This window comes from Hyperolius riggenbachi, chromosome 3, assembly GCF_040937935.1.
Source record: "Hyperolius riggenbachi isolate aHypRig1 chromosome 3, aHypRig1.pri, whole genome shotgun sequence".
NCBI lineage: Eukaryota > Metazoa > Chordata > Amphibia > Anura > Hyperoliidae > Hyperolius > Hyperolius riggenbachi.
Window position 1 is genome coordinate 15591367 of NC_090648.1, and position 15559 is coordinate 15606925.

Genomic DNA, 15559 nt, shown 5'->3' on the forward strand with positions numbered 1-15559 from the left:
CGTTTTTTTTTTTTATGTGGATTTGTCATTTTGTTCTCATAAAAAGGGCCTTCAACTATTCTGAGAACATATAACTAGTTTGAGAACAGATAACTTGGCTCTGGTCTTGAAGTTTTTCTGAAGGCCTGACAGACTAACTTGCAGGAAGCATTGCCAAAGCCACGTGGTCCACTTTGCATTTTTTTCTGAGGGTCTACCTCATTTAAATTTTGACACATACACACACATTATTTATATATATACCAGTATATATTCTATTATAAAAAAAAAATCAGCATTCAACTGGTAGCCTTTGTCATTGATTTGTCATTTTCTTCACGCAAAAATGGTCCTACTATTCCGAGAACATATAACTATTCTGAGAACAAACAACTTGGGTCTCAAGGCCTAATAGTCTAACTGCAGGAAGGGTTGTCGAAGCCACGTGGTCCACTATGCATTTTTTCCTGAGGGGTCCATCTCATGATGGCTGCACTGCAGTCCACAGACTGGTCAAGGTGGGGAGGTCATTTTAATCTGCCAACTTTCACAGTATTGTAGGATTTATTTCATGACAGAAGGAGAGAACCTTTCTATGGATAACTGGAATACAACCTCATCTCGAGAGGAGACTCGTTCGCACTGCCAAACCGAGAAGATGGTGCTTGTCTATGGTTGGAGGACAAATTTCATACTCTAATCTGATGATCTGAGAGGGGGAGGAATGGTTTAGATCTTTTACTTGGGTCATACAGGGAAATACAATTGTGCTGTATATTTTGAAGACTGCCAAGAGATTGTCTTGTGATGTAATTATGTGTCAAGTGAAGTAAACATTTTCCCCCCTTTAAAAATATTCTTGTCTCATTTGTGAAGGGCTAATCCAGCAAAATCGTGATTTGCATTGCAGCAAACTAGTAGATAAGCTCTGAATTTAAAATTTCTGCTCAACAAACCACTGATAAAACACTAGAAGAACTTTTTTCCAGTACAAACACAACTCTCTGAGAGAGAGGCTGACAGGGGTGTCGCTGGGATCTTTAAAGACTACTGTAGGGGGAAAAAGAGTTGAACTTACCTGGGGCTTCTAACGCTCGTGCAGCCACTCACTGATGCTCCAGTCCCCTTCTCTGGTTCCCATTTATACATTACGACGGCAGCGGCGGGGGTTTCGTTGTTTCATCGCTCGTTTAAAAAACGGCCCCCATACTGCCGCACACCTGAGCAACCAACTTCGGCCCGACATCTTGCATCAGGCGTGATCGACTAATGCGACCAATTTTGGCCCGAAATTGGTCGTATTGTCGATTGGGCCTGCACTTGGCGGCACCGATTTTCAACCAATTCAATAATCAAATTGGTTGGTCGATCGGCTGCCAAAGTCGTCTCATGTATGCTTATGTTTCGCCTTTAGAATGTTTAGAGCTCCTCTGGGCGCAAAGAAGAGGTAGATGTGGAGCTTGTATATAGCAAAGTCCTTATCCGGCACCCGCGGGGATCACCTGATGCCGGATACAGGTGGTTGCCTAAGCAACTGGCTGATAATGCACAAATCTGTTGTCACCTCCCCCAGTGCAGCGTAAAATACTCACCGAGCCTCCAGCGACGTCTTGTAGCCCATCGGAAGCTCCTAGCGGCTTTCCGGCTTCTTCAGAGTACAGCTTCCGGAGTGTCACTTGACCTGTGTTGTCACCTGACCTGTGTTGGGTCATGTGACACACAGAGAGCTGTGCACAGATGCCAGAAAACTGCTAGGAGCTGCAGGAAGGCTACAAGTCGTCGCTGGAGGCTCGGTGAGTAATGGCCTGCAAAACCCCCCGAAATACCTCAAATTCCAGTCCCTGTTATCCCCTCAGCCATGCCGGTTAGTTGAGACTTCCAGTTGTCTGGGTTCTGGATAATGGGGACTTTGCTGTAATGTGTTGCATCCGAAAGCTCAATGCATTGTGGGCCGGGACAGATATTGGGCTTGTAATAGGAACGTGGATTGTGTACCATGGTGGAGTAATGATTTGCCACACTCCCTATACCCATTTATTACTGTGTCTCCAGCAAGCATCACTGCTCCTCCTGCCACAGCGTCACACAGCAAGGCGTAGATTTATAGAAGTGTAAGGGGGAGGGGTTAGGGGGGAGAGTTGATGCAACTGCATGGCAAGCAAGAAGGTGAAATGATAGTTGGCTTAAATACTTAAAGGGGAACTGTCTTGAAAATCTTAATATAAAACACATACAAATAATAAGTACATTTCTCCCAGAGTAAAATGAGCCATAAATAACTTTTCTCCTATGTTGCTGTCACTTACAGTAGGTAGTAGAAATCTGACATTATTGACAGATTTTGGACTAGCCTATTGTCTTATAAGGGGGTTCTCAGTTTTTTTTTTTAATTTTTAAAAGCACTTGGTGAATGGCAGTTGCTCCGTCCAATTGCCAAAATAGTTTGCAGCGAGCAGGGAGGCTGGCCAGCATCTTTGTATTAATAATTTTCAGGGAATGTCTTTATAAAGAATAAAGGTCATGCTGAAAATCCCCCATGAAGAGATGGACTAGCCCAATATCTGTCAGTAATGTCAGATTTCTACTACTTACTGTAAGTGACAGCAACATAGGAGAAAAGTAATTTGTGGCTCATTTTACTCTGGGAGAAATGTACTTATTTGTATGTATTTTAAATTTTAAGATTTTCACGACAGTTCCTCTTTAAAGTGAACCAGAGATGAAGCACCCTCATGTATTTACCATATATATCAGTGGGAACATTAGAGAAAAAACCTACCCTGCTCTCTGTTTCATCCTTCACTGGTATGGTAAAATACATACGGATAAAAAACATACGGATAAGTTATATGTATCAAACGCAGATAGAACAGAGGCGCCAAAAAGAGTAAAACACTATTATTTAAAAACAGTAAAAAGAGGGAAGGTAAGGTGGACTTACCTCCCTCTAGCAGTGGACAACAAAACTCTGAGGTAGAGTAGAATGCATTTATTAAACAGTGTAACTCCTAAAGATGCAACGCGTTTCGCGGGCCACAGCACCGCTTCCTCAAGCTATACAGGAGTTCAAAAAAGCTGTAGATGGGACATATACATAAATCAACAAAAAAGCATCAAACACTGACAGAGGTATACAGCTGTAACATTGGAACATAATGTCATTATAACCAGCATCTGCTGGTCTGTGAAGGTCAGATAAGTCTATCTGACTTATCTGACCTTCACAGACCAGCAGATGCTGGTTATAATGAAATGTATGTTCCAATGTTACAGCTGTATACCTCTGTCAGTGTTTGATGCTTTTTTGTTGATTTATGTATATGTCCCATCTACAGCTTTTTTGAACTCCTGTATAGCCTGAGGAAGCGGTGCTGTGGCCCGCGAAACGCATTGCATCTTTCGGAGTTACACTGTTTAATAAATGCATTCTACTCTACCTCAGAGTTTTGTTGTCCACTGCTAGAGGGAGGTAAGTCCACCTTACCTTCCCTCTTTTTACTGTTTTTAAATAATAGTGTTTTTACTCTTTTTGGCGCCTCTGTTCTATCTGCGTTTGATACATATTACTTATCCACCTTTGGTGGAGGGGTACGCCCCCTTTTTTCTCCGGTCTACAGAGAGCGACTTTTATACCCGAGTGGGGTCGGGTACCAATTCTCCCCACCTGCCTTTCAAGTGGTTGCCTGCTGGTGACCCTTTTTTGTGAGTATAATTCTGCACGAACTATCTAGACAGATTTTCTCTGTTAAAACTATATTGCACTATTGGGCTCTCGGTGCCCTGTTTTTTCTTTTGTTTTATACGGTTAAGTTAATTGGCTCCCCCTAAAAAAAAATAAATTGGCCCTAGACTATAGTACTTACACTACATAATATAGACATATGACTATGGTAGGGATTAGATTGTGAGCTCCTTTGAGGGACAGTTAGTAACAAGACAATATACCGTATATACTCGCATATAAGCCGACCCGCATATAAGCCGAGGTACCCACTTTTCCTTCAGAAATCAGGAAAAAGTGGTTGACCCCCATATAAGCCCCCTCCCCAGTATCACTCCCCTCCCCAGTATAGCCCCTTCTAGTATAAATAGCCAGGTGGGCCCCCAGTGTGAGACAGCACCATTCCCCATAGCCAGATGTGCACCCACATCTCTGCTAATTGTCAGTGCCACTCACGTCTGCTTAGCTCCCAGTGGCCAGCCTCTTCTTGATACAAATCCAACTGAAAATTAGGGGCATTGCCAAAGACAGATCTTTCACACCCTGGAATTTGGACTGTCAAATGACTGTTGCTGATTGTCTAGTGAATTCTGCTATAAGGGAATTTACTCCAAAGTATGATTAATTGAAGCTGGACTCACCAGGGCACTGAGAACTTCCCCTGGAACTGCAAAGCTGCAGGCAGAAAATATAACTGCTTAGCCCTAGAGACACAAACCCCACATCTTCTCCTTTGCATTTCACATGCTGCTTTCCTGTCATCTTGTATTGTACTGAGCATGTGCAGGGTCAGCAAAGCATGCAGGGAGATGTAGTCTGTAGAAGATCATCATAGTGTTTCACCCAACTACCTCCCCCCCTGCTGGGAAAAATTCATGCAGCCCCTGCCTGCCATAAATGCCTTTGAAGTTCCCTAGAATTCACTCCCTCTACTTCCCCCTCCCTCCCCCCTGCGATGTGGCCGAGAAAAGTCTGTTTCTTGTGTTTTTTTTTATTGCTGTATCTCCTCTGCAAGGCTGAGCTGTTAGGAACCAGACTCGGGACATGTGCTTTGTGTGACAGGCAGACGCTCACTGAGATTATACTCAGCGCTGCATACGGCTGTGGCTGTAACTCACTACCATGGGTATCATTCATAAAGCATTTCCGCATGCGGAAATGCTTAACACCGGTGACTTTCCCGACCACTCAGCATAAGCCCCATTCATAAAGGCTCTTTCCGCATGAAAAGGTGACAGAGCGATACATTTCCGCCTTGTGCGGAGTTTTTCTAGATTAATCTAGAAAAAGTAACAAACACATCCATTCATAAAGATTAGAGCAAGCGGTATCCGGAAGGAAAATACCGCTTGCTCGACAGTAGCGATAGGCGGGCGGAATACATATAAATGAATGGGAGGGACCTCCCAAGCAGCATCAGACAGAGCAGCGCAGGGAGGGAATCGGGCAGCTTTTAAGTTTCTGCATGTCTTCCGCCACGCTGCCGCCAGCTTCCTCCAGAAAACCTCCGCACTTCTTCCGCAACAGGCAGACTTCTTTATGAATGGCCACCCAGAAGTCTTAATTACCGGTTGCGGAGAAGAACGGTGTTTTCCCGCACTACCGACAGCCTGTTTATGAATGATACCCCATGTCAGAAACACTGATAGGGAGTTGCAGCCATGGCCGTATTCAGCGCTGAGCATAATCTCAGTGAGCGTCTGTCACACAAAGCACATGTCCCGAGTCTGACTCCTAGCAGCTCAGCCTTGCAGAGAGGAGTTTCCCTGACTACATCACAGGGGGGAGTAGAGAGAGTGCAATCCTCCGAACTTCAAAGGCAAGAAGAGGCTGCATCCCTTCTCTGTAATCCCGCACGCTTTCGGAAAGGTCTGTCAGCTCACTACCGCGCGCATCATGTTGCGAGGACATAGGGGAATGGGGAGCACAGCCAGCTGACCCGCATACAAGCCGAAGGGGGGACTTTTTAGCACATATTTTGTGCTGAAAAATTCGGTTTGTATGCGAGTATATATGGTGTGTGTGTATATATATATATATATATATATATATATATATATATATATATATATATATATATATATATATATATACACTGTACAGCGCTGCGTAATATGTCGGCGCTATATACATACTAAATAATAATAATACATGAGGGTGCTTACTCTCTGGTTCACTTTAAAGGGGAACTGAAGAGAGATATATGGAGGCTGCCATGTTTATTTCCTTTTAAGCAATACCAGTTGCCTGGCAGCCCTGCTGATCCTCTGCCTCTAAAACTATTAGCCATAGCCCCTGAACAAGCATGCAGCAGATCAGGTGTTTCAGACTTTAAAGTCAGATCTGACAAGATTAGCTGCATGCTTGTTTCTGGTGTTATTCAGATACTACTGCAGAGAAATAGTCCAGCAGGGCTGCCAGGCAACTGGTATTGCTTAAGGGGGAATAAATATGGCAGCCTCCATATACACCTTACTTCAGTTCCCCTTTAAGGACCGCGCTGATTGAAATTGACGCCCTGCTTTGATGGCTATCTGGCTGCCAGGGCATAGATTTCAATACACCAACGCCGCACATTCATGACGCTTTCGTCGCTTCTGACAATCTTGCCGCTGTCTCCCCGCCGCAGCTCACTCGCTCTGCTGTCTCTATAACAGCAGAGCCCTGTGAGAGAGTCAGGGGCTGATTTTATTGGCTCCTGACCCTGTCTATCAACGACAGCTCCCATTGGCTTACATTAATAGGCAGGGTCAGGAGCCAATGAAAGTGTCTCCCGCCCAGCTCACGGGAACTGCTGTTATAGAGACGGCAGAGCAAGTGAACTGCCGTGGGTGGCTGAAGTTCCCGGCGTGTGGACGGCGATTGTGGTGGGTATGTGCGGCAATTCGTTGTTATTCTAGCACGTTTACCTGTCTGGATCCCTTTGCAATCTGGCAATTCCTATAGGAGAAATGCTGCACCTGCTGTTAAAGGTCTCCCTGGCCCATAGATGAGTAATTGGATGCTAATCCTTGCTTGCATGTGAAGACATGCGAGAACAACCGAGGTAACGTGCGACATGTTGAGATAGACGTGTATGTACAGTGCCTACCACACTAATACCGTAACTACGCTGTGGTCCTTTTTTTTTCTTTCTCTGCCTGAAAGATAAATATCAGGTATGCACGTGACAGTTTCTATCCGGATCAGACTATAGCATAACCCTCACTGATAAGTAATTACAGCCATAATACTTTGTCAGTAAATGGCTTCTGAGAGCAGGAAAGAGATAAAAAGGGTCAATAATTCATAGATTTGAGCTCTGGCATACTTCAATGAACATGTCATTGAGCAGAGAGCATGAAACAGTAAAAACTAAATATAAACTAAAACCGTGAGATATCTAAAAACCTGGGTACATACGTGCCGCTGCCGCGTAACTACAGAAAAGGACACACAATGGCTGCAGGGGTGAGAGCGATTCGCTGCACTAATACTCTGCGTCCTGGGGGAGGGGCATCAGCAGGGGAGAAGTGTCACTAGCCCCGCCCACATAGCTACTACTACCTTCTGCCCCAATTTACCTATAACAAAAGGTCCTGTCTGACCAGTAATGATGGTTAATTTCTGTTAAAAGTTGATTGAAACTATGATCAGGCAGCGTATTGGGGCAACAATCTTCAGCAGATTTGACCATGGTAATGAATTGTAGTATTCTACAATCCTGGTCTGCTGACGTCAACTTCCTGCAGTCGCCTGCCATACTTCTCTGGGATTATACTCCCACCTAGTGGCTGCTGTGAGCATCACATTCAGGTAAATGTAAAATGCTGCTGATTTCACCCCTATATAAATACAAAATATGTTAGGACATTAGACTTTAGTAGGATTAGATTGCGAGCTTCTCTGAAGACAGTCAGTGACACGACTATGTACTCTGTAATGTGCTGCAGGAGATGTCAGTGCTATATAAATACAGAATAATAATATGGCAGGACATTAGACTATGACTATGGTAGGATTAGATTGTGAGCTCCTCTGAGGACAGTCAGTGACATGACTATGTACTCTGTAAAGTGCTGCAGAAGATGTTCGTGCTATATAAATACATAATAATATGGTAGAGATATTTAGACTGACAGGGAACAGATTAGATTGAGAGCTGTATAAATGTTTATTATCACAAGTGTTGTTTCCCTCTAGTGGCTGCCTGCAGTATCGCAGGCTGTTTAAATAGTATCAGAGCAGTGTTCTGCCTTCTATTTCCCCTGAGGATTGTCACACCCTAGTTGACACATCGCTGTGGTTGTGCATCTAATTGACACAACACATAACACTGTAGAATTGCTGAAGTTGTTAAATCAATTCTACATTATCAAGCTTGCTTACACTACAAAATACAAATGCAATACAATTCCTGCTAATTCTTAATTCGTTTTGCATTGCCATTTTTTATGATCGAATTGTGTCAGAGAAAATCGATTTGATTGGCCAATAGATCGAGATTGTACACTTTTTTTCTGTTCTGTTGACAGGAACTCCGGTGAAAATGTAATAAAAAAAAGCACTTCATTTTTACAATAATTATGTATAAATTATTTAGTCAGTGTTTGCCCATTGTAAAATCTTTCCTCCCCCTGTAACTACAAAAAGTTCCCCTTGGGGGGGTACTCACCTCGGGAGGGGGAAGCCTCCGGATCAGATCAAAGCTTCCCCCTCCTCCTGTTTCCCATTATGGACGACAGCAATTTTCACCTTTCAGTGCTCCTATTTGACAATAACTTTATCACTACTCTGCTGGCAAAAAAATAATCTAGATTATTTTTTTGCCAGCAATTAGTCTTTCTTTGGGTAGTACGTTTTGTTAAAAATTATTTTACTCTAAACCACTTAAAGAGAATCTGTATTGTTAAAATCGCACAAAAGTAAACATACCAGTGCGTTAGGGGACATCTCCTATTACCCTCTGTCACAATTTCGCCGCTCCTCGCCGCATTAAAAGTGGTTAAAAACAGTTTTAAAAAGTTTGTTTATAAACAAACAAAATGGCCACCAAAACAGGAAGTAGATTGATGTACAGTATGTCCACACATAGAAAATACAATCATACACAAGCAGGCTGTATACACCCTTCCTTTTGAATCTCAAGAGATCATTTGCGTGTTTCTTTCCCCCTGCAGCTATCTTCCACTGAAGTGTCAGGCTGTTTCTTCCTGCAGAGTGCAGACAGCTCTGCCTGTATGTAATTCTTCAGTATGTGAAAGCCCAGCCAGCTCAGAGGAGGATTTATCCAGCTTGTAAAAGATAAGAGAGAAGAGAGAAGCTGCCCTAATCTAAATAATACACAGGCAGTGTGCAGAGAGGGGGCTGGAGGGGGGAGATGCATCACAGAACCACAACACTGAAGAACTTGGCAGCCTTCCAGACACAGGCTGACAAGTCTGACAAGAGAGAGATAAGTTGATTTATTACAGAGATGGTGATAGTAAAACGTGCTGCAGTAAGCCAGAACACATTAGAATTTGGAACTTGTAGGATGATAAAAAACAGGATGCAATTTTTGTTACGGAGTCTCTTTAAGCCTTTCTGGATGGATATATTCGTCCAGATAGACTGTGCTGCTGCAGCAGCTCCCGTGCGTGCTCCCGCCGCCTGCCGTTAGCCCCGAGATCAATGAATGGGAATATAGTTCCCATTTATTGATCTATGTCCCCGGCAGAAAAACAGACAGCCTTTTATCAGAGGCCGTGGTCTTTTCGCAGAAAAAAAAAAAAAAAAACGCTTCCCTGTCCTCCTAATGCTTCCTTGAAGAGAGATCGTTCGCTTCCAGGACTTTTTGACTGTGGCCATCTTGTGGCCAAATAGTAAAACTACACCCACATACTTTTTTTTTTTATTAAATAAATACATTATATTACATTTGGTAATTTTTGGTGTGGGAGGTAAACAGTTAATTTTAAAATAAAATTTTTAATTAACAAAAATAAAAAACCAACAAATAGTTACCTAAGGGACTGAACTTTTTGAATATGCATGTCAGAGTATATTACTATAATATTTTAAATTATAAGCTTGTAAATCGTGATGGACGCAAATTGAAAAAATGCACTTTTATTTCCAAATAAAATCGGCGCCATAAATTGTGATGGAGACATCATTTAAACGGTGTAATAACCGGGACAAGTGGGCAAATAAAATACATGGGTTTTAATTAAGGTAGCATGTATTAATTTCAAACTATAATGGCAAAAAAAAAAAAAGAGAAAATGATTTTTTTTCCATTTCTTTCTTAATCCTTCTGTTAAATTGGAGTTTAGGATAAACTAATTAGCAAAATGTATCACCCAAAGAAATCCTAAACGGTGGCGGATAAACAAAGATACAGATCATTTCAGTGTGATAAGTAGTGATAAAGTTATTGGTGAATAAATGGGAGGTGAAAGTTGCTCGGATGCATAAGGTGAACAACACTGTAGGCTGAAGTGGTTGAAGAGAATAAGAAGAAAAAATATAGAAAAAAAAAATTCTCAGTTTTCGGCCATTATAGTTTTAAAATGAAACCCACACATTTTATTTGCCCCAGATATTAGTGATTAACATATGGCCCTAGTTCAATGTAAAGCGACAATATTTTACTTGGAACTAAAAGGAGTATTTTTTCAGTTTTGCGTCCGAAGAACTGGTTCCACTGCAGCAGGAGACAGGCCCAAACTACCCAATAAAAACAGACACGCAAATGATGTAATATGAGGTGGGAAACAATACACTCCAACACATCAGAAGACTTTTTATCCTTTATTATTAAACCATTTAAAAGATTACGATTGTCTTTAAAAATTAATTTTTTTCTTTTTTAAAAAAAAGTTTAAGCAGCAAATAATTTAAAGCATTTTGTACAAAGGCAGCAAACTGCGAAAACAATGAAATGATGGGCCAAGAAACACCAACCCTGTCCCACCGAAGGTTCCCGGGCGGGGTTCTGCCACAACAGATGTAATACTGCTCCACCCAGACTAATGCGTTTTACAAAAATAACTCTATGCCCACGCGTTTGACGAATGGCCAAACAAGGAGATCTGTGCAAAAACAAGGGGGGGGGGGGGAAGAGGGGAGGGGAAACAAGAGACGTCTTCGGTGAAAGGGATTCCGCTTGAGGTAAGAGGTGAGGTTTTCTGTGAAGAATTACAGACACTTGAAATGGCGGACAGTAAGGCACAGGCGTGGTGATCGTTAATGTCCTGTTTATTGCGCACCTAGATGTTGACCTTGAACGTAGGTGTTGACCATGAATGGATGACATGAGGAGACAGGAGGTTCAGCTAGGCAGCATGGTGAAGGACGTCACACTACGGTAAATTTGTTCAGCCATCTTGTTTGCCTACAGCTGTGATTGGCTGCTGGGTGAATTAATGGGCGCACCTGATAATCCGTTTGAGCAATTATGCGCCGTGTCAGGATGATCATCTCTTTCCTGTTGGATTGTGTGTGGGAAGGGTTTGGGTCAAGGATCTACAAAGGACACCATGATGTAGCGGGTCCCCTGGGTGGTGGGCAGGCCCTCATGATAATGGGTCAGTCGGCCCGGGTGGATAAACGACCAGCCTTTCCGTGGCGCCTCTGCGCGGCAGTTGTAGCGGATGAAATGGCAGCCGCCGCCCTGTAGGAAAGAAATGAAGAGTTAGGCCTGTGATACGCTGATATGCCAGTTCATAATTTTGGCTTGAATGAACATTTAAAGGGCATGTGAACTAACACATAAGATCTAAACATAGTCGCACTCGGTTCCCTCTTGTGCTGGGTGAAAAAGGCCCATTTGGAGCGGACATTTCAGTGTCTGCTCAGATTAAATGTCTCGTCCAGAGCAGATGTGTTCCAACAAAGATCAATATCGGGAAGGCACCGCTATCCAGAGGAATTGTGCAGGTCGGGACTTTGGGTAGCGATTAAACGAACACAGCGGATCTGCTAAAAATAGCAAGTAGAAGCACAATCTATATTTAGCATTGGCTCCTTTGACATGTATGTTGCTGTGTTACCAAAAGCAGACCGAACGGGTATATTTTTGGTGCAAGTGCAAACTGACTTAGTTTTTTTGCCCCCCCCCCCCCCCCAAAAAAAAAAAAAAACGACGACATTGGTCTAAGCTCAATCGGAGTCCTGCACCCTCACATATCCCTGTTGATCCAGAGGAAGGTGAAAAGCCCTTACAAGGCATGGTCCAATTAGCCCCAAAAGGGAAAACATTCCTTCCCGACTCCAGATGGCAATCCCTGGATTAACACCACCAGGAATTACCTAGCAATTATAGCCACGGATGCCCTTCAACGCAAGGAAAGCATCTAAGCCTCCTTAAAAGCCCTAAATGAGAGGGATTTGGAGGCTGGCAGATTTCCTTTTAAACAATGCACATTGCCTGGCTGTCCTGCTGATGCTCTGATACTTTTAGCCATAGACCCTGAACAAGCATGTAGAGCAGGTGCTCTGACTGGATTAGCTGCATGCTTGTTCCAGGGTTGTGATTCAGACACTTATCTGAAAGATCAACAGGACTGCCAGGCAACTTGTATTGTTTAATAGGTTATAAATATGGCGGCTTCCATATCCCTCTCACTTTAAGGAGCCAATAAATCTAGCTTCAGCGACTGGCAAATTTACTGCCTCCTGGATTAGGTTTATTCTCTCTGATGCTGGGCACACGGCTCGTCTTTGCCGCTCGATTCTCCCCTTCGATTGCTTCGTTGCTCGATTCTGCATTCAATTCTCTTCTCTTCCGGTCGTTTTTCTTATCTTTCTTCATTCATTTACTGCTATCACAAATCAAACGGCGAAACGATCGAGCGAGAGATCGGACATGTCGGAAATTATCTAATGAGCCATCTATCTGGCTCAAAAAGAAAAACGACCTGTGTATTCCCAGCATAACAGGAAATTTCCATACTGGGGAAATTACTAATCCCCAGCTAGTTACAGATGTGCTGTCCCCGTGACAACCGGACCTCTCCTCGCCCTTCTCCCGCTCTACCCCTCTCCATTCCCTATAGCCAGAACAAAGAACAGACACTCGGGACAAGGAAAAGCTGAGGTGGTGACTGGCAGAATGAGGGGTCCCCTCACCTCGAAGTCGATGCCTTTATGGTTGAGGGCGATGTTGATGGTGAAAGTGGAGGAATCGTGATGGGGGCGCAATGACGGCTGCTCGTCTGGCCGGTACCGGACGATGAAATTCAGGAGCGCTTTGGCCTGGAAAGAAGGAAAAGTGAGTATAAAGTCCACATATGCAGTCCTGTCCAAACCGTCACACAAATCTCATACCCACACTGAACTGGTGACCTGCCCTCCTCTTCCTGTCCAGCCCTGACCAAACAAACAGCGCCAATACTTTTACTAGTTTACTAGTAGACCCAGCCCGTTTAAAAACGGACTCTAGGTCTACGGCCGCCGCCAGTGCGCATGCGCGAGCACGCAACCACCGCGCGCGCCCGACGCAGTCGCGTGCCCGCACCCGCCCACCTCGCTCGCCTGTCCAGCTCCCTGGTCCCAGCTGTTCGTTACTGCGCACATGTGCAGTAACAAAAATTCTGGGACACAGGGACAAAACTGCTGGACGCAGCGACACTTAGCTTTGATTAGGTAGGATGGGTGGTGAGAAGACGAGTAGAGAATTTGGAGAAGTAAATATTCCTGCTTCTGATCTGGTCAAACTTGTCTGTTCCAACCACTGATGACCATCTATCACTTCTATTCATTATTATTATTATTATTGTTTTTTTGTTGGGGGGGGGGGGGGGGGGTGTTTACAGATGCCACATTTTCATAGCCTAAGCAGTTTATGACTAGGCAAAAATCTAGCGTTTCGATAACTGTGGCTGTTCTATCGTAATTCGAAAAGCGCAATGCTCCCAGAAGTTCTCCTTTTTTTACATTTTTAAACATAAAATAAAACGTACAGGTAGTCCTCGGTTAACGAATGAGATAGGGACTATAGGTTCGTTCTTAACCTGAATCTGTTCTTAAGTCGGAACACTGTACCATCTCTGTCCCCTGTACCTCCTCTGTGCCCCCCTGTGCCTCCAGTGTCCCCCTCTGCCCTATGTACTTGTTTATACAAGCTTAAAAGCCATTTTTTCTTACATTTTTAAAAAAAAAATCAATTTTCTCAAAAACTACAAGTCCAATTTGAAATTTTTTTTTTACTTCTTCCCATGGAAACACAGAATCCATGCCGTTCGTATTGGCGGATCGTTCGTAAGTCGGGCGTTCGTAAGTCAGGGACTACCTGTAATGTTTTATTGTCTCTGCTCAATGGCACAGTCTTTCAGTGTCCCATTAAAATTAGTATTGACCCTTTCATGCCAGGAACACACGATGGGTTTTTTGGATCTATTTTCCCGTTCGATTGATTTTCGATTCGTTTTTCAGTTCGATTTCTCGCTCGATTCGCTTTTCTTTTCAATTTCCGTTCACTTCTGTGAGAAATCGACCAGAAAATAAGATAGGACATGACGGAAATTATCTATCGAACCATCTATCTAAGACAAAATTGTATGGTGTGTTCCTAGCATTAGATAGCTGTTGCTAAGGGGTGGGTCCTGCTGTCATGGTTACCTTGGTGTAGTAGCCAGGGAAGAGTTTCTCAGTGACGGGGGCGATGTAGTCCTGCAGGAACTTCAGCCACTCCTCCTGGTAGCCCACTTGTGTCATGTGGATGTCCACTGTGGGCACGTTTTCATAGCCACCGGACAGCCGCTTGTCCTGGGGGAACAAAAAGGGGTTTATTGGTCAGTTCTGGGGGGTGGGGGGGGGATACTGGAAAAGCTTTCCAATACAAAACACACAATTACCTCATTCCTCCCACCAGACCACTTGCCGTAATTCTCCATCTCCTCGACAAATTCATCACACATTATGTCTTTAAAGATTGGGAACCAATACACATCAGGGCATGGCTGCAAACACAGAAAGCGGACACGTCAGAGTAAGGTTGTGTACACAAAATCAGGACTCGTCAGAGCAAGGCTGTGTACACAAACCATATACATCAGAGCAAGGCTGTGTACACCGAAACAGGGCATGTGAGAGCATGGCTGTGTACACCGAAACAGGGCATGTGAGAGCATGGCTGTGTACACCGAAACAGGGCATGTGAGAGCATGGCTGTGTACACCGAAACAGGAAATGTGAGAGCATGGCTGTGTACACCGAAACAGGGCATGTGAGAGCATGGCTGTGTACACCGAAACAGGGCATGTGAGAGCATGGCTGTGTACACCGAAACAGGGCATGTGAGAGCATGGCTGTGTACACCGAAACAGGGCATGTGAGAGCATGGCTGTGTACACCGAAACAGGGCATGTGAGAGCATGGCTGTGTACACAGAGACCGGACACGTCAGAACATGGCTGTGTACACAGAAACAGGGCATGTGAGAGCATGGCTGTGTACACCGAAACAGGGCATGTGAGAGCATGGCTGTGTACACCGAAACAGGGCATGTGAGAGCATGGCTGTGTACACCGAAACAGGGCATGTGAGAGCATGGCTGTGTACACCGAAACAGGAAATGTGAGAGCATGGCTGTGTACACCGAAACAGGGCATGTGAGAGCATGGCTGTGTACACCGAAACAGGGCATGTGAGAGCATGGCTGTGTACACCGAAACAGGGCATGTGAGAGCATGGCTGTGTACACCGAAACAGGGCATGTGAGAGCATGGCTGTGTACACCGAAACAGGGCATGTGAGAGCATGGCTGTGTACACCGAAACAGGGCATGTGAGAGCATGGCTGTGTACACCGAAACAGGGCATGTGAGAGCATGGCTGTGTACACCGAAACAGGGCATGTGAGAGCATGGCTGTGTACACCGAAACAGGGCATGTG

The 15559-nt window shown here is 44.2% G+C and overlaps 1 protein-coding gene across 1 annotated transcript in view; it reads right to left on the reverse strand.

Annotated features, from left to right (window-relative positions):
- Nucleotides 1–10462: 10462 nt before the first annotated feature.
- Nucleotides 10463–15559, reverse strand: part of PLOD3 (procollagen-lysine,2-oxoglutarate 5-dioxygenase 3) — an 84791-nt gene continuing 79694 nt past the window's right edge. Inside the window, exons 16-19 of the mRNA XM_068273903.1 lie at nt 14521–14625; nt 14285–14431; nt 12794–12919; nt 10463–11336 (exon numbers count right to left, since the gene is read on the reverse strand). Coding sequence (XP_068130004.1) covers nt 11181–11336; nt 12794–12919; nt 14285–14431; nt 14521–14625 — 534 coding nt within the window. The 3' untranslated portion in view covers nt 10463–11180. The remainder of the gene's footprint in view (nt 11337–12793; nt 12920–14284; nt 14432–14520; nt 14626–15559) is intronic.